A 24,906-nucleotide genomic window follows, 5' to 3' on the forward strand; every position below is an offset into this window, starting at 1 on the left:
CATGTAGCTCTGAGAGGTGAGATGCATATTTTGATTTTCTCAGACACATCACACTCAGACACACATACACACACTTTAATTTGCTGTTACACTCCTTATAAAATCCAGAAACTAAGCTAAACTAATGCCAACTGATGATCAACAGTAAAAAATACAAATCTGATCTCTTCCCAACAGGGAAAACTACCAACAATCAAAAATGCATCAATATATGGTGTCATGGTTTTGTAATCAAAAAATGTGATTATAATGGAAGTCAATGAGGCAAAATAGCCACCAACAGTATTTTAGGGAGAAAAAAGGAAAATCAATCAAAAACAATGCATCAAAGGCAATGTCGTTTCACATGTCCAGGACTTCGATAAAAGGTTAAAAAAATCCAGTCCACAGTTACTTTTATATTGAAAGTAGGTCATTTTGTGTGGGTTTTTCACCAAGTCACAGACATCATTTATGAATTTTACAGTTAAAGAGTTAAAATCCTACAGTTTACTAAACATTTGAGCAGTTTTAATTTGGACTGAGGTTATTTAAAAATTGAAAAAGTATTAATCTGATGCATTGTTACATCAGTTTAATTCAGATGTTTTCATCCCTAACATAACAAAAGGCTAGTAAATTTGCCCAGAGAGTATTGTGGAGTTTATTTTTAATTCAAAGCATTTTCTCAAAATATGTGTCAAAATAAGATTTATCACCAAAAATCATTCTGCTAGCTGAAACACAGAAAACGTAATGGCCAAATTAAGACTTAAAATCACCCAGAGTGAATGAAAACATCAGTATATCAGCAGTCTATATTTTGCTCAGTAGTTCTCTACCATTTAATGCCATTCATTGTGTTGCTTCAGTTCTCAATGAATATGGATGCATTTTATTAAAGCCTTGAATAGTGATCTCATCATTTTTTTCAAGGTCAGCCACTATACGCCTCTAAGTGCATCAGAAAGTGCCTCCACTAACTCACTTCATTCGTTCTTCCACATGTGCACTCTCACACATACTTTCTCTGCAGTGCTGTAGATCAACCCCTGATGTGTCCGTCTCGTCCATGATCGATTAATAAAAATTATAGTCTTGTGATTCAACAGAGGGCTCTAATTAGATTTTAGCGCATGCACGGCACGACGAGGCCCTTTCCTTGCTCTTCCTGCCAACTTTCTGCAGATCTATTTAACAGCATCCGCGCGTGTGGAAAACGCTCTTGTGCGGCGCAGCAGCGAGCGGGGGAGGGAGAAAGAGGGAAAAAAAACACAGAGCGTCACAAACGCAGCAGGAGAATTTAGGCTAACACGTGAGGTGAAGAGCTCAGAGAGAGAACAGCGATTAAAAAACGAGCGTCAGAGCAGGAAGACATTGAGGGGAAGGAGAAAAGCTGTTAGTGAGGATGAAGATGAAGGCCATGTCCTCCCCGCCTGGACTCAGATTCTTCTACTCGGTCTGCTTCATCAAGCTCTTCGGCCCGACAGGCCTGTAAGTGTTGTTTATCTTGTGTTTTGATGCCTCTGCAGTAGATTTGGAGTGTAACAACACTGCAGCGCGGGGCATCTGCAGTGAGAGAGAGGAGGGAGAGCTGGGGAGAAGGAACAGCATGTCTTTGTTTACGTTTTTCCTTCCTGAATGATGTCATGCTTTGTGTCGCATGAGTCTTGCTCTGTTTGTGTTTACAGTCAAGACGAAGGTGACGCTGACGGGTTTCCTGAACTTCAGGCCTCGCCACCTCCGTCGCCCTTTCTCTCTGCTATTTTGGCAGCATTCCAGCCTGTAGCCTACGATGATGAGGAGGACGCCTGGCGCTGCCATGTCAACCAGATGCTGTCAGACTCGGATGGGTCTTCTGCTGTGTATACCTTCCATGTGTTCTCCCGACTCTTCCAGGTACAAATAAGAGTGCTTCTGAGTTGTGAATTACATAAATATTGATGTACGGTATTTGGGGGATGTACTACCATTCAAAAATCTGGTGTTTGTATTTTTTTGATATAACATTTTTGTATAGCAAAGATTAGTTAAGCATATGCTGCTGTATGTAATTTTATAATGTTTCGAACTTTTTATATTTCTTCTAAATATATATAGATAATTTATTTTACTTTTTATGTTTTGTCTATTTATCTGACTATAATTTGTTTATGGACCAGAGAATTCTGCTGTAAAGGTATCATGGTTTTAACAAAAATATTCGGCAAAATAACTTTTATAATGAAAAATTTTCAAGAATTTTATTCCGTATTTGCACTGATACTTTGCTTTTTAACATTTTAACCATTTCACTGAACAGATTGCCTTAAATTGCATAACCTTAAATTTAAATATGAGAACATGGATGGATGGATAGAATTACAATTATTTTTGATTTGGCAGACATTAAATAAATCCTTGAATTTCAGGCTGCAGTAATTTACAGTAAAATATATTGTTGTAATGGTAAATCTAGAGTAGTATTTGGCTTATAAAATAGGTTGGGCACCAGGGGTAGAAAACCCCACTACAGTTACTTAGATAATTACATTAATTAAAATAAAAATTTAAGTTTCAACAAATGTATGATTTAAATTAATTAAACCAGAATCAAATGTTCAATCGCTCAAATAAATATATTATTAAAGGAGAAACTCATAAACCAAACAAACTTAAATTTCCAGACCCAGGCACAATACCTATTAATACCCTTCACTATACAATCAACGGGTGATAAATATAAAATAAACTTCCATAAACATATAAATCAGATAAATCACTTCAGAATATACAAAACCAAACTAAATGTCTGTCCAGCTTGTGTTCGTTAAAGTAGATTTTCCACTTGTTCATGCTGAAACGTGTATTCAATGCACTCTGAAACGTCTCTTCTACCATGTTCTAAATAGATTTTTTAAACGTATATTACCAAATTAGCATACAAACGATAAATCTTTGAATACAATACTCTACATAGCATCACTCAATTTAAAGAAGAAAAACTTTGCTTACCCGATCATCCGTTGATAATACTAAGCCCAGAAAACTGCTTCAAACTAAATCCACTCACACCAGTGATTCAACCAAAAAGAAAACACCCAAACACCTGATACGTTCAACACACATCATCAAATAAAAAAAACCTCCACCAAAAAACACCCCCATTCAAAAATGTTTCTGCTTCTATGTCCAAATCGAAAACTTTCGTCTTGTACACTTGCACTTTTGATATTGTGCCTAACTCTAAGGAACACTGCCACTTCCTCAGAATGAGAACAACCAGCATGCATTTTTACTGCAACCGGGCTTTAAACAAGCAACTGCACTGTCTGCAAACAAACAGCAGCAAGCCCTCATGACACAGAAACACCTGCATGCTCTGACTGCATGACAATGAACGAGAGACCTAACCACCATTCAAGGCACTCTAAATAACTTTCCATCAGGTGCCAGTTGTGAACCAATCACAAATCACCCATATAATACTAGCAAATGAAATACTAACGACGACTGTCACAAATCTATTCTAGCAAACCTTAAATGTAAAATTATTAAAATAAACAAAATTGCACAAGGGATGCACCAACTTTTCAAGCTGAAAAAGGCTGCTCTGCGTGGCTTTCACACTGGAGGCAGAAAGAGATGCTCTATGAAACCCATTCATTTTAATGAGCCAACTAACTTCAAAATTCAAAATAGCTGAATATTTCACTTTGTGTATCAGTGCAACCCTAGTTTACACATTGTTAGCATTTTGTGTCCTAAATACACAATGTAATTTTTAAAGAAGTGATATCTGTTTTCATAAATGCTTGTAATCTGAGTGATTTGTGGATTCTCTTCCGTCTCTTCAGCACATTCAGAGGAAATTTGACTCGATTACCCATTCCTCAGTCCGCTTCCTTGGGGAGGGTCTGCAACGAATGGGAAACCAGTTCCTGAGTTCTCTAGAGGTCATGACCTCCTGCTCTCAGTGCCCTACAGTCCTACTAGATGCTGAAACTGTGAGTTTACTATTCTTGTACACTTCCTCTGCCATTACACCTCAGTACATACATGAAAATGCTGACTCTACCGTTTATTGATGCTTTATTTAGGTTACTTTGGCTTGTGTAGAGCTTTTATATTAATGCCAAATTATGGTCATATGATATATATCACTCTTTGTCTTGTAGTTGGTCTCTTGTGGACTCTTGGAGACACTAAAATTCAGTGTGTTGGAGTTACAAGAGCATCTGGATACTTACAACAGCAAGAGAGAAGCAGCAGAACAGGTGAGTTTATAATCTGACATTTATAAGCCGCATTAATTAACAACCAAATTTAATATTTTTAAAGTCACTATTAAAATCACAATTTTCTATGGAGTATTGCTTTGTTTTTGTTTATTTATGACTGAATATAACCTGTCAATCACATTACATGACAGGGATGTGTGTTTCTTTCATCACAATAGGAGGGGTGGGGGCAATCAGAATTTTCTTTTCATTCAGACTTCAAACCATCTTGAAGTTATTTGTACCTCAATTTCACCTGATAGTTCTCCTAAAATTCATATCCGTCCACTTGTTCCAAGACTGTTTGAGATTTTTATTTGTTTAGCTCAAAAGAAGATATTTTGAGAAATGTTTGAAAAAATTTGTGAATTGGGGGGGAAATGGTATTTATGTGTTCTTTATTGTTTTTTCTTTATTAAACATCTGATAAACTGTTGCCTTAATATTTTATTTAATGAAACATTGAATTGCTTTTGTTTCAATTGGGTTTGGTTTGTTCAGATAATAGAAACTTATGAGCCAAGAAAAAAATGATAGCACATTTATACATCTTAATAATTCTTGTTACATAAGCCTATAAGCTCTTTTTAATGAAATCCATGCTAAAGTTAAGATCAGATCATTTGAGAGTACAGTATAGGATGTAATGTGTATTCTTCAGTTTTATGCAAAACAGAAATACAACAAATAGAATATTAGATCTGTCACATGACTCAAATAGTTGTGTTTGACACAATTTATCTTACAAGGGAGCACAATGTAATCTTGCTCTCATTTGAAATGTAACACATCAAGTATGTGAATTTGAGGGTATTGGAACTGGAATGTCCTTGAAAAGTCCTTGTTACTGTAATTATTCCGACTTAAGAATCTTCATCAGTTCTATAAACGAAAAGTCTATAAACAATTTGGGAATATTCTGCACAGTTCATTTAAGTCATCTTAAAGGGCCATGAACCCTAGAGGTGTTTTCACACCTTTAGTTTGAAAAAAGTCAGGAAAGTGGGTAAGTCCAGCTTTGTTTGGGTGGGAGTGTCGAGTGTGGAAAGAGGGAAGGGTTTGCATGAAAAGGAGAGTTTTATTACGCGCACTACATCTGATTTTTTACACCAGCAGCACAAACACAGGGGAGATAGACAGTGATTCGTAGAGCAGCATTTACAGAAGCTCTGAGAGCTGTGTGAAAGTGGGGGATTTTCAGTCCATATATTGTGGTGATATTACTGTAAACTTAGTAACAAAATCATATGGTTGGCAACACAACGTGGCGTCTCTCGGAACACTGTAACAGGTAAAAAGAGTCTTCAAAGCTATATCCTAAATATTAACTAAGCTGCATCTCGTTCACAATAGAGCGCACTGATTGGTTCGAACAAAGTCTTTCTCATGAATTAATGAACAGATGTGCTGAAAATTCAATGACGTCACTTTGTTCCGGCCGGTACAGACAGCCAGTTTTGGTATTTCGTGCTCCCTTAAACCCCATCTAAAGCGTGATCTTAAGGTTTATGCAATGGAGAAAAGACAACAGAGGAGAATGAGCTGACAGCGCAGGATCATAAAATGCTCCATGACGTCTCTTTGCATTTATTGTTGGCTTCTAAATCATATCAGGATGTGAGCCGATTTATCCAGCCCTTGCTTCCGTTAGCACCCATCCCGAATCTACAATGGCCAGTATCTCTCTGTGCACAGTCACTAAGAATAGCCTCACGAAGCCCCTAAATCATTTATCTGGACGGAGAGGCAGCAGGAAGGGGAGCAGAGGGGGCAGATGGAATAGTGGATGACTAGAGGACAGTAACTGAATGAGACACAGGCACTGCCTCCAGAGCATTATATCTCCCCCCCCCCATATGCTTAAACAGACTCTCTTTAATTTGCTAAGTAGCGCACTCCTATTAAATTTACCTCACGCACATACACACTAGTCTTCTCTCTCGCTCTCTATTTCTGTTTCGCACTCAAGGAAACGTCATCTGTCTTTGCTCACAGTTGTCCAGAAAATCAGAAAGTTCCACCTTTGTGTTTAATGCGGTATCTCGTCTCTCCTTCCTCCTGCAGTGGTTGGATAACTGCAGAAAGACCTTTGGTGATAAAGACAGCAACCAGCGACCCAACACTCAAGCTCAGGTATAAATAAAAAAGCATTCCCATACACACACACTCTTCTCTGCATGTGTCTGTTTTAGCATGCAAATGTTGACATTTATACTCTAAATGTCTCCATTTATCTCTGAAAAATAAACAACAATGCAAGCCGAGGTGAGTGGAAGGCAACTGATTTTCATGTTTGTGCCATCCATTATTGGATCCATGAAGAATTGGTGCCTGTGGAATCCATGGCAGAATGGAAATCTTGTTTATTTAGAGTTTTAGACTTCATTCGCATGCACATTTATCAATTTATTATCACAGTTAATAAATGTGTACACTATAACAGCTGAGTCTGTAAGATTGAAAAGGTTATTTAATTTTTGTAAGGATCCATGTAGTTAGTTAAAAGTTTCTGTAAAGATGTGCATGTATTTGTTTTACATAAATGTTGTTGTTGATGATGATGATGATAAACAAATTGATAATTAAAAATAATGATAATAAAATATTAAATCAGTGCTTCCCACAGGTTTGAAATATACGTGCGGTGGTTGTCAGATTGAAACACACTATTTACCCACATGACATAAATAGTTGACTATATGCGACAAACAAAAAATAATTATATTTTTATTAATAATTGTATTTATTATGACACTGTTATACATTGTTTCATTTCAATGGGTTAAAGTAAAAAAAGACTTAAAGTAGTTTCATGCTATTCAGGAGCCATGTGCACCTGCTGACAGGTAAAATCTGCTTTTCTCTCTTTCAAGTTCAAAGCAAACTTGAATTTTAGATATGTAAATAAAAAAGCATATGTAATATATTGATATAATAATATCATAAAATTAATAAAACAATCAGCAAAAGAGAAATAAATGACAGAAACATTAATAAAATTGACAACGAAACTGGTAAAGGAGAGAAGATCTGCTACTTAATCGATCACGGATGTTTAGTTATATTGGGCGGATACAAAAAAAAGTGTAAAAGGATGTTAATAATAAAAACAATTGTGTCACTAAATATACTTGGGCCAGTCGTTAATATACCTGGCGCCCGCCCAATTAAAGTCTATGCGTGGGAGGCACTTGACATTGAAGACTTCAGTAATCATACTTAAAATTCAGCTTTTCATCTCTGGGAGAAATTACATTTCAAAATGTTACAATAAAAAAAACTATTTCTTTACATTGGTGTTTCACGATATTGCCCTTTTAACTGTCATTTTATCAAATAAATTCTAAATAATATGCTTAAAGGGATAGTTCAGATTCAATTTCCTTAATGTCAAGCCAATCCAGATGGTATTTGTTTTCCAAGTAGAACATTATGAACTTATTTTAGCTGAAACTGTTATAATTGGAATGAACAGGTTTTCATTTTTAAATTAACTGTTCCTTTCAGAGACTTCTTTCACTTCTTTTTTTTTTCTTTTTCTTTTTTTAATAGACTCAGACTCAGTAAGATTCTGTTCTTTCCATAACCAGTATTTTATACAGTCTTTTTCAGCAGGATTAAGTTGAAAAAGTTTGTGATGCCAAAGCTGACATTTATGCCTACATTTCTCTGTCTTACTATAACTCTTACTCTCAACCTTTTACTCTTTCCTTTGCTCTTTTTTTACGTATTTACCGTACATTTAGACATTTTTGAATGTTATAAAATAAGTAATAAAAACAGGTGCATCATATTAAAAGTAAATTCTCCTCCCAGAATGCACTGCATGTGACTTAAATCTTTGTGTGTGTCATTGTTAAATATCAACAGACTGCAATATTTCTCTCTTTCTCTCTTATGGTGGTCTTGGAGTGTTGTGAGCCGACTAATTTGTGATCTTTCTCTCATTTCCTGTGTTTCCTCTTTTGTGACCTGCCGTCCTTCTTGCTTAGCAAATGGAAATGCTAGCAGTAAGTGGTTTATCATATATAAGAGCCTGTCGCATTCCTTTTTGATTCTGCAACACACGCATTCATCCATTCTTCACTGATTAATCGGCACATTCATCTCAGCCAATCAGAATTCAAAACAAACACTACATCTGATCTCTTAACACCTCTGTAGACGTCTGTAATTCATGATCATTACACATCACCAGCTTGATTAATTATTTAATGGCTTATATGAGTTCTGCATACTCGCAGTTTGAACTTTGCTATCTAATTTGCTAACGGGTTATAAACGTTTCTAACGCTTGTTGAAATTTGACTCATAATACGCATTGAGTGTATGAATGGAGTGTGTCCATGGACATCTGAGCGGAGGATGAGACCGAAAAAATTGTTTAGATTCTTGGTTCCTTCCATTTTTTTCTTGCATGCTCCATCCACCCCTCTGCTCTCTCCTGACAATATTTTGGATCACTCCATTTGGCTCTTGATGTTCCAGAAACATCACTCTTTCAGGAGACATACACGGTCCACGCTGCACCAAATGATATACCAAGGTGTAACCCTTCTAACCTCCTCTCAAATTCAGGAGCTTCATCCATCCATCCGTCTGCCCTTCCGATTGTTCCATTCACCTGGCCGTCCGTTCATCCAATCATGCTGTTTGCTTCTGACAGTGCTGATGATTAAAGCTGAAGATGGTGGACTGGTTGGCTGTGTCGTGATCTTCCTCTCTCTTCTCTCTTTTTTTTTTCTAGGAGCTTGAGTTGTGTCGACGGTTGTATAAACTCCATTTCCAGCTCCTGCTGCTCTTCCAGGCCTACTGCAAACTCATCAGCAGAGTGGACACCATCAAGAGAGAGGCAGAGGTTTGTGTCTGTCATGTACATCATAGGATACGTAATTGTTTTCCATATGTCCCCATTTTAAAGGGTAGTTCACCCAAAAACTTCATTTTCACACCGATTAGATATTCATCCATCTTCAAAGCACAAATATTTTTATATATCTGGATTATATTATCCGATTACAAAGATGTAATGCTGGTAACTAGATTAATTATGTTTTCAAATGCTTATAATCATGTTTTATAAGTATATTAAGATAAACAATACACACCAGAAGTGCTTTAGCATCATGTTGGGACCCAAGTTATTACAACATTAGCAAGATTGTAACAGCTTTAAGATGCTGTCAAGATGTGGATAGATGGACAGTATAACAAAATTGACCTCTTTTAAGAGCCTATAAAAGCCTTATATATAATAAGGGATCAGTTCACCCAAAAATAAAAAATACCTGATTTTTTTCGATACTAGGGCTGGGCGATACTGCAAAATATTATCACAATATCATGTTTCATATCATTTGATATCGATAACTATTTAATATTTTTGAACAGTACATTTAGGTATATTAGGATTTTTTAATCCACTTTATTTTATTTACCAACAATACTGAGGCAAAGTAATAGGCAAAAACTAAAATATTGAATTAAATGTCTGATCTTTTTATAATAAAATAAACATAAGTGTTAAAGAGACTCTTAACCTTAATAAATAAAATGTTACAAAGTGTGCGCAATGGTAAAGGTAGATCAACATCTGTGATCTGTGAATAGTACTGAAACAATACACCTCAAACTCTGTAAGCAAAACTAATTATGATAATCAAATCTGAGCTTTCAAGTTTATTATTCAAAAACATTGTGGAGTTGAATGACTACATAACCCCCTATGCTAAAAAAATCTTTCAGATGGGGAGTTAGTGGCTGGGAGGAACAAGAAAAGAAACCAAAAAGCCACTCTGGCAGCATCCTTACATTTCTCGTCTCTTGTAACTAGCCGACCATCAACCGTTTTTTTCAGAGGATGACAAATGGACAAACTATTGCTGCAACTCTGATGCAAGTTCATGGAGAAAAGTAAAAAGCACAGCAACATTTAGGTGCCCTATGTTTATTTAGGGGGTTTAGTCTGAAATGACTGAAATGTGTGTATTTCATAAAAGGTGTGAAGCAGAGGGTTAGCTGTACTCGCATGAGTCGTGGCACAAGTTCCAATGTTTTTTTAACTAGGTGTACCTGGAAAAAGCGCGTGCATCATCTGTTCACTGCTTGAACACCCTGTGCATGTCATGCCAGTCGTGCGCCCTACCCTTACTTACACCCTAAGCTTATTGGCATTCCTTCCAAGGCGTGTGCTCAGCAGCCACATTTTAATAAAACTATAGCCTTCATGCTGAAACTTCATACCAAACTTTTATCATTATTGACAATGGTGTTTGTCAATAAATATCAATACCGATTTTATCGCCCAGTCCTACTTGGTAGCCATTGAGTTCCATAGTAGGTAAAATAATTACTGTGGAAATCAAAGAGTCCCAATAAAGAGCATTTTTCTAGATGTCTTCTATTGTGTTCAACTCATGAAAGAATCTCAAAACAAGCTTTTGAAAAGTGAAGTTGAGTAAATAGCCGCATTTCCACTATCAGGCCAGTGCGAGCCAGGTCTTTAATCAGGCCGGGCCAATAGCCCGGGAGGTTGAGAAATGAGGCTGAAATCATGTCGCGTTTCCACTGTCGGGCTAGTAGCGCAAACACCGCCCCCAGAACGTCCTCGAATCAAACGTCACACAACCCGCCCACTTCAGCGGGAATGAGGACAGGTAGATAAAGCAGACCATAGAATCATCACGAAACGAAACCATTAAAATGAAGTCAACCGAAACAAACAAACGACACGTTACTGTACAGCAGTACATGAAATGTCTATACGCACAGACCTGTGTATTTCCATTCATTACATTTATTGTTTACTCGCCGACCGACTGTTGGCATTGTGCATCGAGTGCTCTCACCATTAATGCAGGGACCCAACACAGAGAGCGCACACATCCATAATATAAAGCCACAGAAATTCTCTCTTATAACTCGATATGGCATGTATTTTATAACATCCTCGTTTTGATAGAAGTCGTGTTAAGTTTTCAGCACAAGAGCGAGTAGCCTAATAAAATATAGCCATATTTGTTGCGCTCGGCAGCTATTCACTAAAGCTCTTCATTTAAAGTTTCATTTATAAATGTAACCACGCCATATAAAACATAAACAGTTGTTTGAGGATATAGAACACATTTTGTGTTTGGACTTTCCCCCGATGCATTTAAAGCAGCGAGCGCTGCGCAGGACTGAGTGACAGAAAAAAAGGTATAGGCTAGATTCACTCACCCAAATAATGCTCTGTTTGCGCGATTTGATTAATATCATCGTATCCAAATACTTTATAAATATTTACTTATATAAATATTTACTTTATATAAATATTTCAAACCTTCTCCGGTGTTTAGTTTTTAGAAAACATCGAAAATCTTTTTTTTTTTCAGACAGGTCTTTGTAAAATGAAAGTTAGGCTATATGTGGCTTTAAAACGGTTTAATTTATGTATTGTATATAGGCTACCTACATTGTTATAGCTAGCTTTTGTTTATTTTATATTGGTTAATTTATTTAATGTGATTTTATACATGTATCCAATATTTGTAATTCTTTAAATTATATTTCAATATAGCTTAGGCTATTTTATCAAGATATGACACTATATTGTTTAAAGTCTACGAAAGTTGGCACGTATTTTGTTAAGTTTTATGTCTTTCTGTTGTATTTATATTGTGTATTATCTCCAAAATAAATAAAGAAAAAAGCCGCTCGCGGCATAACAGAGCTGTGAAGGAGCGCTTTTGCCCGGTCTCACACACACATACAGGCATCTAAACGCGCACAAACAAACATTTTAAACTTGACAAAAACTCTCGAAAACCTTTACTGTCTGCTGTGTCTTTAATATGGTGTAAAGATTATTATGCGTTATTGTAACATAGAGGAGGACGCAGCAAAAAACGTCACTATAAATTAAAACTACTTTATTATTTTATGCAGCAGCCTTACATTTAAAAGGGAAACATAAGGGTGATCATACGCAAAAAGACCCCAGACTATAAGGCTAGATGTTTTCTTTCCCTTATTTCTTTATTTGTTTGGCGCATGTACTCATGTGCGATCAGAAAACTGCACGCCTCTCACTCCGCCCCGAAGCCCCAGCTGGCCCTCCTTGGCCCAAAGTATTCGGCGGGCCGAAAAAGGCCGTCTGCTGGCCCTAAGAAAGCCCTGCTTTGGCCCGATTAGGACCCGGAAGTGACAGTGGAAACCCCACTGGCCTTGGCTCGCCCTGGCTCGCTCGCTAGGCGCAATAGTGGAAACGCGGCTAATAATGGCAGAATAAATGTTTTGGGGTGAACTTACCCCTGTTTTTTGCAGTACTGGGTTGTGGCTTGAAGGGCATATGAATAAAACATATGCCAGAATAGTTGGCAGTTCAAGGGACTCAGCTGAAGGAAAATGAATGAATGAACTACCCCTTTAGAATGAAAAAATATTTAATAGAGTCAAGAGTTATTATGATACATGTACATATTCACAAGAAAATCACATCTTATTTGGTCAGTCCTTGTGGATTTTTCTAGTGTCACAAACTTCAGTGCCAGCAAGCGTCCCTTTATAGGGCAAACAGAGAGAGATGATCAATTTTGTCTCTGAACATTGTGGTGGTTTGTGCTAATGTGTGCCAGTATGGACAGATATAAAGGTCTGACTGTGCATAATGCTCTTAGTACACTGTAACTTCATTAAGCTCCCTGAGAGAGACTGATATCCTTAAGACTGACCAGAGCAAAGCCATTCAGCCTATTGCTCATCGATACTAACTCACTTACTGTATACACACACACACACAGAGAGAAAGAGAGAGAGTAATTTGAGTTTTGTTTTTCTGTTGAACACAACAGAGGAACAAACTGTTGATATTCTGAAAAATGTAGGAAAACCAGCAGTCATCAAATTCCATAGTATTTTTTCCCTACTATGGATGTCAATTGCCTCTGATTTCCAATGTTGTTCAAATTTTTTTACTTTTTTATTGAATGTTTGGATCCAATTTTCTTCAGGGTAAACTATGCCTTTAATATCACAGGGCAACTGTGCTTTGATTTTCGATATTGTCAATATTGTATCGGCAAGTCAGTTGTTTTTCACATGTGGTTTAGTCAAGAGTAGTGAGAATATTGACTAAACATTGATTTAAAATGACATGCTTGTTTGTCTCTCAGGTGACTAACATGTCCGAGGAGCTGGCCATATTGGAGAGCTGTCTGAAGGAGGCAGAGTCAGTTAATGATGAACAGGACATTGGCGAGTTTGAGGTGGACCAGTCGAGCACAGAAACGGCCATTCACTCGCTCATCGAGAGTCTCAGAGCACGAGACTTCTGCACAGCCATCACTCAAGTTAAAGCCTTCAGGTGACACATGCTGACTTATGTCTTTTTCACACTGTCCTTAAATCTAGTTAACCTTGATGTCACAAACCCTGTTTTAACCCTGCTTTAAGGAACTCCGTACACTTATAGATGTGGGATAATATAGATGTGGGATTAGCACTGCTTCTTACGTGGACCTGACAATATAGATATGGGATTAGCACTACTTCTAACTTGAGCATAACAATCCTTGCTTTAAAGCAGATTTTAAAGAGTTTTAAAGAGCTTTTGTCTTCATCCTAGCAGTAAAATCTGTTAAAATTCTCTGTTAATGTGATGAGGATCTGAATCAGGTTTGTTTAGTTAAGGAGACATGGGCTGTTTCTCAATTTGTGTTCTTCAGTGATCTTGTGTCCAAGTGTTCTCGTATAACGTCATCATCAGCTGCCAAAGTTCAGTTCCAAAACTCAAGACCGCAAGAAAGGAGGACACGTGAAACTTCCCGGATGTGTTCTTGATATCAAGCATGCGTCAATGCCGACTGGAGTGCAAAACTTGCTCGAGAATTCCCAGAAGTCACTGTGGCTGAATAAAGAAGGTGGAAAGCGCAGCATTTTATATAGATTTATTATTATTAAAGTTCAGGGATATAACTTAGTTACCTCAGGAGTTTTCCTAAATGAGACGGCGAAAGTAAAAATTAATATGAAAATCTTTATAAAGGCATAAACACATTAACGGTGTTTATTTGCTGATATTTAATATCAAATTTTTTTTTTTTTTTTTTTGTCTTGTGAGGTTTTCTTCATGTTAAATATATATTGAAAAGGGAAAAAGCAATAAATCGCTGTATAAATGATGTAATGTTTAAATAATTTAATTTTCCATTAAAAACATGTGAAGGTCATGTGACCATCAGGAAGAACGCAGCATCTCATTTCTCACAGGATGTGTTCTGTGTTCTCGCGGTTTCCAGAGTTCGTTCTTCCGGGGTAACTTGGCAAGACTGTTCTCCACAAAAACACAAGTCCATTCACTCCATTCTTGGAATTGAGAATCAGCCTTGGGAAATGTGCAGAGCTGGTGGTCCTCCAGGAACATGGTTGAGAAACACTGATGTTGCAGAGTTATTCATGCTCTGTTTTGTTATTCAGAGCACAGTGGTCCTCTTCCTATCTTCCTATAAATCTTCCTATAAATTCTTCTGGGAAAAAAGTTGCAGAAAATTGAATTGCTGAGAGACCAAAACAAATAAAAATATTGCATTAGAGTTTGGATCTCATTTAAAAGTAATGTACTGTTAGCTACCGGTAGTCCTAAATAGAAAGTCCCTCACTCTCCTGCTATCCTTTGGCTTAGTCTCAGATTTATCAGGGGGTCGCCACATTGGATTGAATCAACTGCCTTATTTTATTTGCAAACATCATAGGGTGTCCACTGGGTTGTAAAATGCCCTCAATTTTAAAACTTAATTTTAGGCCTTAAAAAGTCTTAAATTCACTAAAATATTGTTTTGTAGATCTTAAATCATTATAAACAGGTCTTAATTTTGCTTTGTCCAAGTAAAGCTACTCAGTCAGACTAACATTCATCCAATGACCAACAATACTTCCCAATTAAACATATCGAGAAGTATTGTCATTTCATATATATAAATCATTATTTATGTATTATATTATATTCATATTATTATTTATATTTATATAATAGCAAAATCCCCAAATTAAGTTCCCTAATAAGAGAAAGAAAACAATTACACAATTCCTCATGATAATAAGCAGCCATTAGAAAAAGACTTTAACCCTGTATAAGTCTTAAAGGGTCTTAAGAAGTCTTAAATTTGACTAGAGGAAACCTGCAGAAACCATGAATTAGTTCTTTTACTTTGTACAGTATTTACAACATACAAATAAAATGAAAGTGTATACATTTATTTAGCACAACTTGTTTTTTTGATTGGCTGCTTTCAGAGCAGAACAGAAAAACGTCTTGTAACATCATATCTAGCTAGAATCCATAATCTAATGAAGCAACTCAAGTTCTCTTTTGCCTTAATCTGATACATTCCAGTATCTGTTTCCCCCGTTGACCCTTCTGCATCCCTTGCTCTTCTTCATTTCCTCAGGTGCCTGTGGCCCAATGACATATTTGGCAGTGATCGGGACGATGCAGTGCAGACACTGCTGCACATCTACTTCAGGCACCAGACTTTAGGTCAAACGGGCTGTTTGGCGGTGGTGGGACCCAGCAGGGATCTTTCTCAGGCCAGCGCTCGCCTCATGGAGCTCAATCTTCAGATCCGCGAAGCTCTCTGCCAGGCTCAAACACACCCGCACCTGCAGAGCCACCAGACGCACATCCAGTCCCCGACACCCACAGGCCACATCCAGACGCAGATCGACACGCAAAACACAGTCCTCAGCACTGGACTCTAGAGTATCAACCAGCTCCAACTCTTCCTCCGGGGACGACAGGTTTGCCGATTTTCATGTAGACTTCACCTCAAAGGGCTAAAGAATGTGTGGACATTAGTGACTCCAAACTATTACGCACGCAACACGTTTCTATAATATAGTTTATCCTCGGCGGATGGCGGAAAATGTACAAAGAATGGGACCGGTCATTAGGAGGAACACTAGGCGATTATGATGCTAAATTCACAGCTTTTTGTTTGTTTGTTTGTTTTTTGGCGGAATGACCTATGACCTCTTGGGAGTTTTTTTTTTTTGAGTGATTCACATCCGTCTGCCCCACTATGCACTGGGGCAGAGATGGGATTTGGAGCGTTTTTGTGATTTACCTGCGAGATTTATCGCAGACATAAAAAAGCATGCTTGAAAGAGAGAAGCCTGCAACTTATTTTTTTGAGAAATGTATTTTTTAACAGTCTTAGGTTGTAAATGTTAGGAAATTTAACATGTAATTGTAAGCAAGGAGCGGCGTATCCTCCGTTTAAAGAGAGGTTTATCTGTTTAACTTTATTGACCTGCATCGAGGAGAACTTTCAGCTTTCACTGGGCTGCTCATACAAAACCCGTAATCTATAACCAAATAAGTAGCTGCCTGTAGAAAATACCATAGACACTTATGTGTGCGCGCGTGTGTGTGTGCGCGAGGACGAGTGCGAGCGTGTGAGTACGTTTGACATGGACTGATATTTGCACACCCGTTCTCTCTCATACATGCACGTTAACAAACCGAGATGCACAGGTGATGTGCAAACTGGCTGCAACTCATGGAAATATCAATAACTTATTTTACTCTGTATATATTTTAGAAAATGTATAGTGTAAAAGCAGTATTTTTTTCCTTGTACATTTGTGTAATGCACTGTTCAATCAGAGAGAGCTCAGTAGAGGGTGACGACTAATGCAAAAAAAATAAATAAATAGCGAGTTGACTAGGGATGTACGGGCTGCCCTCTCCTTTATGATAATACGCCACCTTAATCTTTAATATTTCCCGAAGAATGAGCTCTTGCCATATGCATTCCTTAATACCCACTGTGATCTCCATGTTGGCTCAAAGTCCCTGTGGGGGCCCCCTACTGGAGCCCCCTGCTGTAGGGAAACTGGGGCCGGTGTTTGTCCATGTTGGCTCTGTCTTAACTCAGGGCTGCACTGAGGGTTTGTGTGCTTCTGAAAGGCACCGCGCTTCGCTTACCGAACTCCAAGAGACAAAGCTGTGTCCTCAAAAGCGTAGAGCGCAAACGTATGGGGTGGGGGAACGATTAATCTGTCGCGGCACATTGACAAATAAAAACGTTCACTGTATTCATTCCTCTCAGAGATCTCTTCTGTTGCTTTGTTTGGTACATTTTGAATGCTGTTCTTAATTATTTAATGGATATATTATTTACCTGGACAAAATATAGTTTTTATCTAGAGGTGCATTATTCTTATTTCCTCCTTCCCCTTCACACATTTCTCTCTGGTTTGTCTGTTTGTCATCTGATTTACCTGCTTTTCCCCTGTACTGTTAAATAAAACTCTGATTATAAGCAATGCTGGCTTTCTGGTAGTTTATTTCCCCCCATAAAATAAATTTGCTCTCAGCTGATTTATGTTGAACTATTTTCATCAAATGTATTCAGTTCCCAAGCACACAATTCTGTCTATAAAAAACAAATGCTAACTGGATTAGCAACCTCGCCAAAAGACTGATGTTCGGCTTATTGCAAGCATGTGCTACTTGTAAACGCTTCAGCTATTTAAAGATTGCCGTCACTGTTCATTGAAGTAACATCTTCGTGAAAGTGACTCCAGAAATGTCATTTATTTGTATCATCATAGACCAGGGGTGGTTAAACTCCATACTGGAGGGCCGGTGTCCTGCGTGTTTTAGTTCCTACCTCAATTAAACAAACCTGTACCAGCTAATCAAGCTCTTTATAGGTATACTAGAAACTTCCAGGCAGGTGTGTTGAAGAATGTTGGAGCTAAACTATGCAGGACATCAGCCCTCCAGGACTGAGTTTGGACATCCTTAGTCTACAATGATACAAATAAGCAACATTTCTGGAGTCACTTTCAGTAGACATTTATATAATGTCAATATTGAACTAAAAACAAAGTTTTCCCTTCAAATTACAGTTACACTAAAACAGGGGTGCCTAAACTTTATCCTATAAAGGGCCAAAATCCAAACTTGATTTAGGGCTGTGGGCCGAATATATAAATATCTCAAACCATATTACATAAAATTTGCCTAGAGGAAGTTCCTCATTTATTCGGTAATAGTTAAAAACAAAAAAAACAAAACAAAGACAACTTTGCTTTAAATTAATTTAATATCTACTGCAGTATCACTTAACATTTTATAGTGAACTTAATAAAAACAAGCTCCATTTGTAACACAATGGAGTTCAATCCCTAATACACTAGTCGAGCTGCACCTGCTTTTACCTTGATAGGTTTCCTAAATGTCAGATGTTCTGCAATTCAAGGAACAGCATTTAGGTTAAGCCCGATTCATTTACAACATTAGTAATTTCAGTTGCCTTTGAAGCTCAAAAAAAATAAAAATAAATAAAATAAAAATAAAAAAAATAAAAAAACTATTAAATTCAAATGGACAATTTCTGTCAAAGGCATTCACCCCAACCACCATTCTCCCTCTTTTCAAATGGGATGGCAGGCCAAATTTAAATGTTAATCAAAGGGCTTTACTTTTGGCATCTCTGCACTAAAATCTTATGGCAGGTACACAATGCTATAAATGTTTAAAGACAATGGGAAGATGTCCCCCTCACCATGTTTAAGTTCCCCTCTTCCGCAGATACTGAATCTCCAGTGCATTTTACTTTTAATCATCTTGACTAAACTGGACTAACAATCCCAGCAGTAAAAGAAGTCAAATTGGCATTTGATGTGGACAAAGTCATATAAAATTACAGAATCACGCTTTAAACTTGTAAAAACCAAAACCCAACCCTTCTACAAAGCTGTTCATTTAAAAACTGGGCTCCAGATGTGCTAGTAACTTCCATTTTTATTGTTCAGAAATCACACCTACAAGTACTGCAATTCGTAATCAAAGCAAAACAAAAACAAATGAGACTGTAGTGGCCGATGGGCCTGCCTCCCCCACTGCGGTCGACGAGCAGCAGAGGTGCAGAGACTGAGGTGGACAATCCAGCTGATGACAACAATGGACAGAGCTGCTAGATGATGTACTTGAAGCTGAACGTGCTGTCGCAGGACAGACGCTTGCCTTTACAGCGGCCGCACAGATCCTGCCGGTGGGGTCTTTTGGGGTCCACGTGACGCGACTTGACAGAACATGTGCAGCGAGCTTTCTTGCAAGTCTGGAAGAAAATTTTGGTTAACATGGGAGTTTAAACAAAGTCCTGAAACTCTCAACACTGTTAATGGGGATAAATCAAATTCCTTAAGATTAACTGTGATGTAAATTATGGCAACTTTAATGCATTTAGTCAGTTCACAGTCCTCTTGCTTACTGCTCCAGAGGAGCCCTGGACCCTCTGATGAGAACAATCAATTAAAAGAGCTACTTTACCTGACATGCTATGTCCTCAACCCGGTATGGGTTGAATGATTTCTGGCATGTTCTGCAGAACTGCTTGAAATAAACCTTTAAAAAAGGAAACGGAAAAACTTCAATCAGTAATCAGCAACAAGAATAGACCAGATTTGCCTAATTCACCCATTATACAGGTATGTGCATATTGTTCCATAAACATGGGGTAGGGGGACTGCTTGTGAGTCTAACAAGAATACAAAAGGAAATGGTCAGAGCGGTCCAAGACATGTGCCCAAACTCTGGATGTCCAGAGATGTCCTGCAGAATTTAACTCACAACTTGGAATACTAAAAACACTCTGGCAGGTGTTTGTCTAGTAGGAGTTAGATTAGCTGGTTCAGAATGATCCAATTTAGATTGGAGCGAAGCATGAAACGAAGCCTCCAGGACAGAATTTGAACATCCTTGATCTAACAATCCCGATTGTGTACCAAACATCCAGAACCTCTCTCAACCTCAAAATCACAGGGGAACTAAAAGTAAATTAATTCTTTTCCAGCACAAAAGGAACATTCCCCTAATAACTTTATGGGGAAAGTAGTTTTTGGGCAATCAAAAAAAAAAAAAAATGAATTTCTGAACATTGCAGAGGGGCTTTGTAAAAGCTTAGAGGGATAATTCCGATAGTTAACCCAAAAATGAATTTTTTTTTTTTTTTTTTTTTTTTTACTTGCACTCCACTAGATTTAAACATGCATGTTTGAGTTTATAAAAAAAATTGGAAAAATGTTGTAAATTCAAAGCCACTGACTTTAATAGGCTCCTTGTTTTTCCTACCATGGATGTCAGTTGTTAACGATTTCAAGTTTTAAAATATTGTCTTTCAAATGAGAAAAAAAAGGTTGATGAAAAATTCTGTTCTGGGAATCATGAAAAAATGGTTGCCATTTTAACTGGGTTTTTTTTAAACCAAACGCAAATATAGCCTAGACAGGAACATGTCATCTTGGTTTGCTCAAACTACTCCATTGTTAACAGGGATCTGGAGCAATGAGAGTAGTTTTACGGAATTAAGATTTTGTTTGTGCGTGTACAAAATATTACCTTGTTTGTTCCTTGGACACACCACACATAAGCACTTTCCCACCGTAGGTTGCAGTCTTTGCAATGATAGAATCCATACTTCTGCTCCAAAAACTGGATTGAAAAGATAATATAATACTGGAAGTGCCAAAACACTTCAACTGCAATTCTAAAGCAAGTTATGTTAAAAACACACGTCGATTAAGTTTCATATATATGCTATGAGAATAAATTAATGTCACCTGAAATCTCACACGAGCCTTGGACTTCAGATCGTCTTGTTCGGTTTTCACTGGCTCGTTTGTGTTCTCCTCATTTGTTTCAGTCTGCTTGTTTATATTTTTCTCTGGACTAAGCGGTTGCTTCGCGCTTTTCTTACCCTGTTTGCGCACGTTTTTCTCGGCGCTTTCCAGCTTCTCTGCGCTGTCAACCGTCTCTGTGACCTCGAGATCCGTGTCCTCCTCTTCTTCACCCTCCTCTCTGAAGAGGGACACTAGTCTCCGGGATTCTACTGGGGAGTAAACGGCCTGGGTGCGCGGGAACCGGACACCACCGCTGCTGACGGGACTCCCAGGGGTCTGGACCTCCTGCCGCCGCCGGCGCAGGGCATCGCGTTTGCGTGCCAGAAGCGTCCGCGGCCCCAGAGAGCACTGGATAGACGCGTCGGTCTTCGGGTTGACCTGAACCCCGACGTCTTTGGTGTTGGCCTTCCTCAGACGCGGGGTGAGATTTGGGTTGATCTGAGACAAGATGGACTTCAGCTGCGCCCTGTGGTGATTATCAAAGTAGGTCTCGCCCTCACCGTAGTTGGTGAAGTAAGCTTTCTGTCTCCAGCCCTTGAATTTGGGGTATTTGTAGTAATAAGGGTTGTAAGAGGAGTAAAGATAGTTATCGACTGTCTCGTTTCCATATGTAGCCATTTTTCGCTTAGCCGGCTGGCAAGCGGACTGTAGCGGTTTAAGTAACGTTAGATGAACAGGGTAGATTGAGCTCAGGTGTCTAATTAAGAACAATTAATACGATTTTCGAGGTTTGGGAAAGCTAAAAAAAATGTAGGACAGTCTTGAAAAGCAGTTGAAATGTGTTTGTGAGATGTGAAACCTTTGTTTAAGAACATACATAACTCGTTTTTTAGTAAACGAGCCATGTACCAACTTCCAAAACTCAGTTTAACCAGGTGGTTTGTTGTTAGTCTGTGAATGTCTGTACATTTTTACCAGCGAGTCATAGACATTTTCATCCTACAATAATTATTTGTTTTTCTCAGTGGTGTAAAGTAACATTACAAATACTTAAATTACTGTAATTGTGTAATTTTTCTCAGGAATTATAATTTACTCGTTTTAAAAATGTGTATTAAACTTTCCCTTGAGTTCATTTTTAGTGCTGTATTGGTACTTTTACTCCACTACTTTCCTTCAACCTGCAGTCACTGCTTTTTTCTTGTCTATATGGATTAGAAAAATCAGTCCTATGATTCCTGTCCTATCAAATCACATATAGGTTACATCATAATGAAGTACCTCAAGACATGGCAATTTATAAATGCAGCAAACCGCTTGGAAGGAAGTGTCCAAGAAGATGTCCAGAATCTTTACATGCAATGACCCAGAGACTGTTTAGATGCATGTCACTGTTGAGAAGATGAGAGATGTTTAATGTATGATGACCGAAATAACCTTAAACACCCAGCAGCCATAAGAAAATCAACATGATGTCAGATTGACGTTGTACCCCAACTTTGTGGGAACACTGAATTTTGTTTGGAAATGAAAATCGGGTTGACATCAGTACCCAATGTCATGCTTATGTCAGTGTTCAATCTGAAATCAACCAAATATCACCGTCTAATGATGTTACAGCTTGACGTTACCACTATGACGTCTATCAAATGTGGGATTTTGTTTGCCACACCTGATGGGTAAATGTCATTTTTGATGTCAATAGGTTGTTGGTTTAAGATGTTGGCTCAACGTTGGATTTTGGTCACTTTACAACACAACCTAAAATCGACTAAATATAAACATTATTACACGTCATTATTGGACATCAAAATAACGTTGTCTTTAGCCGCTGGCTAGACATTGAAATTTGCTCACCTGACATCACAACTTAAATCTAACCTAACTTTAACGTCAAATGACATTGTGTGCCTGATGGGCAATCACTAAATGCACTAAAGAATGTTATGTTTACACGTGTCCACAAATTAGATGTAAACACATCAGCTTTTTACAGCATAATACTCACTACTCTTGAGTACTTCTGAAAGGTTTACTTTTTACTCATATTTTGAGTAACATTTACAGCAGATACTTTTACTCTACCTGCACTAAATTTTTAGGCAATTAATGGTACTTTTACTTTAGTATGATTTTTCAGTTCTCTTTCCACCACTGGTTACTCAAGAAGGCAACGCCCGTCATATATTGCGCTGGTATGTTTTGGCAATAACATTATATTGGTCGAAATGACTGATTTTACTTTTATGCCAAAATCATTAGAATATTAAAATCATGTAACATGAAGATATTTTGTATATTTTATACTGTAAATATACTAGTAATGTAAATATATTGGTTATTTGTATAGCTAAGCACTTAATTTAGACAAATATATATATGTGATTTTCTCAAGATTGAGATTTATTTGAACCCCCAGATTTCAGATTTTTAAAAATTCTTATCTCGGACAAATACTGTCCTATCATAACAAAGAAGTCTGTTCATGTCATATATAAATCTCGATTTAAAAACAAAATACAGTTATGACTGGTTTTGTGTCATAGAAATATACACTAGATATCGCATTAGGGCCCTGAGCATGAGTCAATAGCGCCGCCACATTGTTACAGTGCTTCCAGGACAAATGTCATTCAACCAAACTAGTCAAGACTAAAGCCAGTGTGAAGATGCTGGACTTTAGCGCTGCGTACGGGTGTAGCAAAGACAAGTAAACAAAGATAACAAAGCACAAAGGCAGAACATTTCATAGGAAGAAATTTGTTTTTTACGTTTTTATATGTTATAAACTTTGTGCTAAACAAGTAATGTTATTGATGATAATTAGCATCAACTTGCACTAAATACTAGGCTTATGCTAGTTTTGTTGAGTAAAATAAGCAAACAATGAAAAAGAAATATGACAACAAGATGCTGTGGTGCCAGAAACTATTGTCAGCTAAGTCATTCATAACAGAGATTCATTCACAATCAAAGCACTCCCTCTGTTAAAATGAGAAGTAAAAGCAGGAGAGGAGGTTTGTTCCAGGACATGGATTAGATCAAATTTAACAGGGAGGGAGTATAATACATTCCCATGCACACAAACACATACTCTTTGTAGGCAATGCCCGTGTGGTCACTTATCTATCGATGTGGAAAAGTGATGTAAAATTTACATTTTCGTAACTTAAAAAATATTTGCGTACTGACCACCGGGAAAACTTCTGATCATCAATATATGTTTATATGTGTATATATCTCTGGTTCTAGATGGCCAGTCATCCACTACACTTTGGTCCCACATTCATTTCAAAGTAGCGCTACCCTGTACTAAAATGGCAGCTCTATTGTTGCATTCCTTCCAATAGACAACAACAGGGTAGGCAACATCTAATGGAAATATCTATGCTTTTGTGTTCCATTACTCCATTGATCAGTGTTAAATATATTACTACTAAATGAGTAAATAATAAATAAATATAAGTTTTACTGTGATTGTAATGTCTAAAATATATATGCTAATCTGGCAGGGACATATGAGACTCATAATAATAGTAATATTAGTTTCTTTTTGCAAACATTTATTCATCTTGCAGGCATTTTTATACTGATGAACATGTACAATATATTTTTTCATTTTAATTACAGAGATGGATTGCATAATTTAAGATTATCAGATGGAAACACAATGACTTGTCTAGAATAAACCTTTTGTATTTTTTAAAACTACAATTGTCAAGAAGCATTTGGTGTTGGTGATCTGATATCAAGCATTTATAATCATTTATAATTCCTCTTAGAATCAATAAACAAACATTTCCAGCTAGTTTTGGAATCAGAAACAGACTGACAGTGGGCCATGTGCAAGATAAGGCATCCATACTGTACCGCAGGAAAATCAGTCTTCTCATCCTCTGGGTCCACATAATCAAATAAGCCAATGTAATCCATTTACTGAGGTAATAGCAGGATTCATTTACAAACAGCAGCATCAATCTATGTTTATGATGCATAATTTGCATAACTCTGTGACACTCTGAAAGTGCCTTTCAGTATAACGTTGTCTCAATGTCTCAAG

General features: G+C 37.5%; 2 protein-coding genes across 52 annotated transcripts in view; one reads left to right on the top strand and one right to left on the bottom strand.

Annotated features, from left to right (window-relative positions):
• fryl (furry homolog, like) overlaps positions 1-17,543 on the top strand; it is a 168,839-nt gene extending 151,296 nt beyond the window's left edge. For 27 of the 51 annotated variants that reach the window (XR_012395574.1, XR_012395576.1, XR_012395564.1 and 24 more), the window contains 8 exons: positions 1,671-1,878; positions 3,816-3,965; positions 4,137-4,235; positions 6,303-6,371; positions 8,231-8,248; positions 8,986-9,096; positions 13,391-13,581; positions 15,665-17,543. Coding sequence is in view for 37 of the 51 variants with exons in the window: in XM_073932691.1 (XP_073788792.1) it covers positions 1,671-1,878; positions 3,816-3,965; positions 4,137-4,235; positions 6,303-6,371; positions 8,231-8,248; positions 8,986-9,096; positions 13,391-13,581; positions 15,665-15,974 (1,156 nt within the window). In the remaining 14 variants the exon portion in view is untranslated. The remainder of the gene's footprint in view (positions 1-1,670; positions 1,879-3,815; positions 3,966-4,136; positions 4,236-6,302; positions 6,372-8,230; positions 8,249-8,985; positions 9,097-13,390; positions 13,582-15,664) is intronic. The other 24 variants (XR_012395573.1, XR_012395575.1, XR_012395563.1 and 21 more) reach the window with 2 other exon arrangements.
• Positions 17,544-19,011: 1,468 nt separating this feature from the next.
• zar1 (zygote arrest 1) lies at positions 19,012-21,538 on the bottom strand. Its single transcript, NM_194381.2, is given in 4 exon segments — positions 19,012-19,345; positions 19,558-19,632; positions 20,626-20,718; positions 20,847-21,538. Coding segments are annotated over 4 exon segments (990 nt in total). The 5' UTR covers positions 21,525-21,538; the 3' UTR covers positions 19,012-19,201.
• Positions 21,539-24,906: the final 3,368 nt, after the last annotated feature.

The sequence above is a fragment of the Danio rerio genome, chromosome 20 (assembly GCF_049306965.1).
Source record: "Danio rerio strain Tuebingen ecotype United States chromosome 20, GRCz12tu, whole genome shotgun sequence".
NCBI classification, from domain to species: Eukaryota; Metazoa; Chordata; class Actinopteri; order Cypriniformes; family Danionidae; genus Danio; species Danio rerio.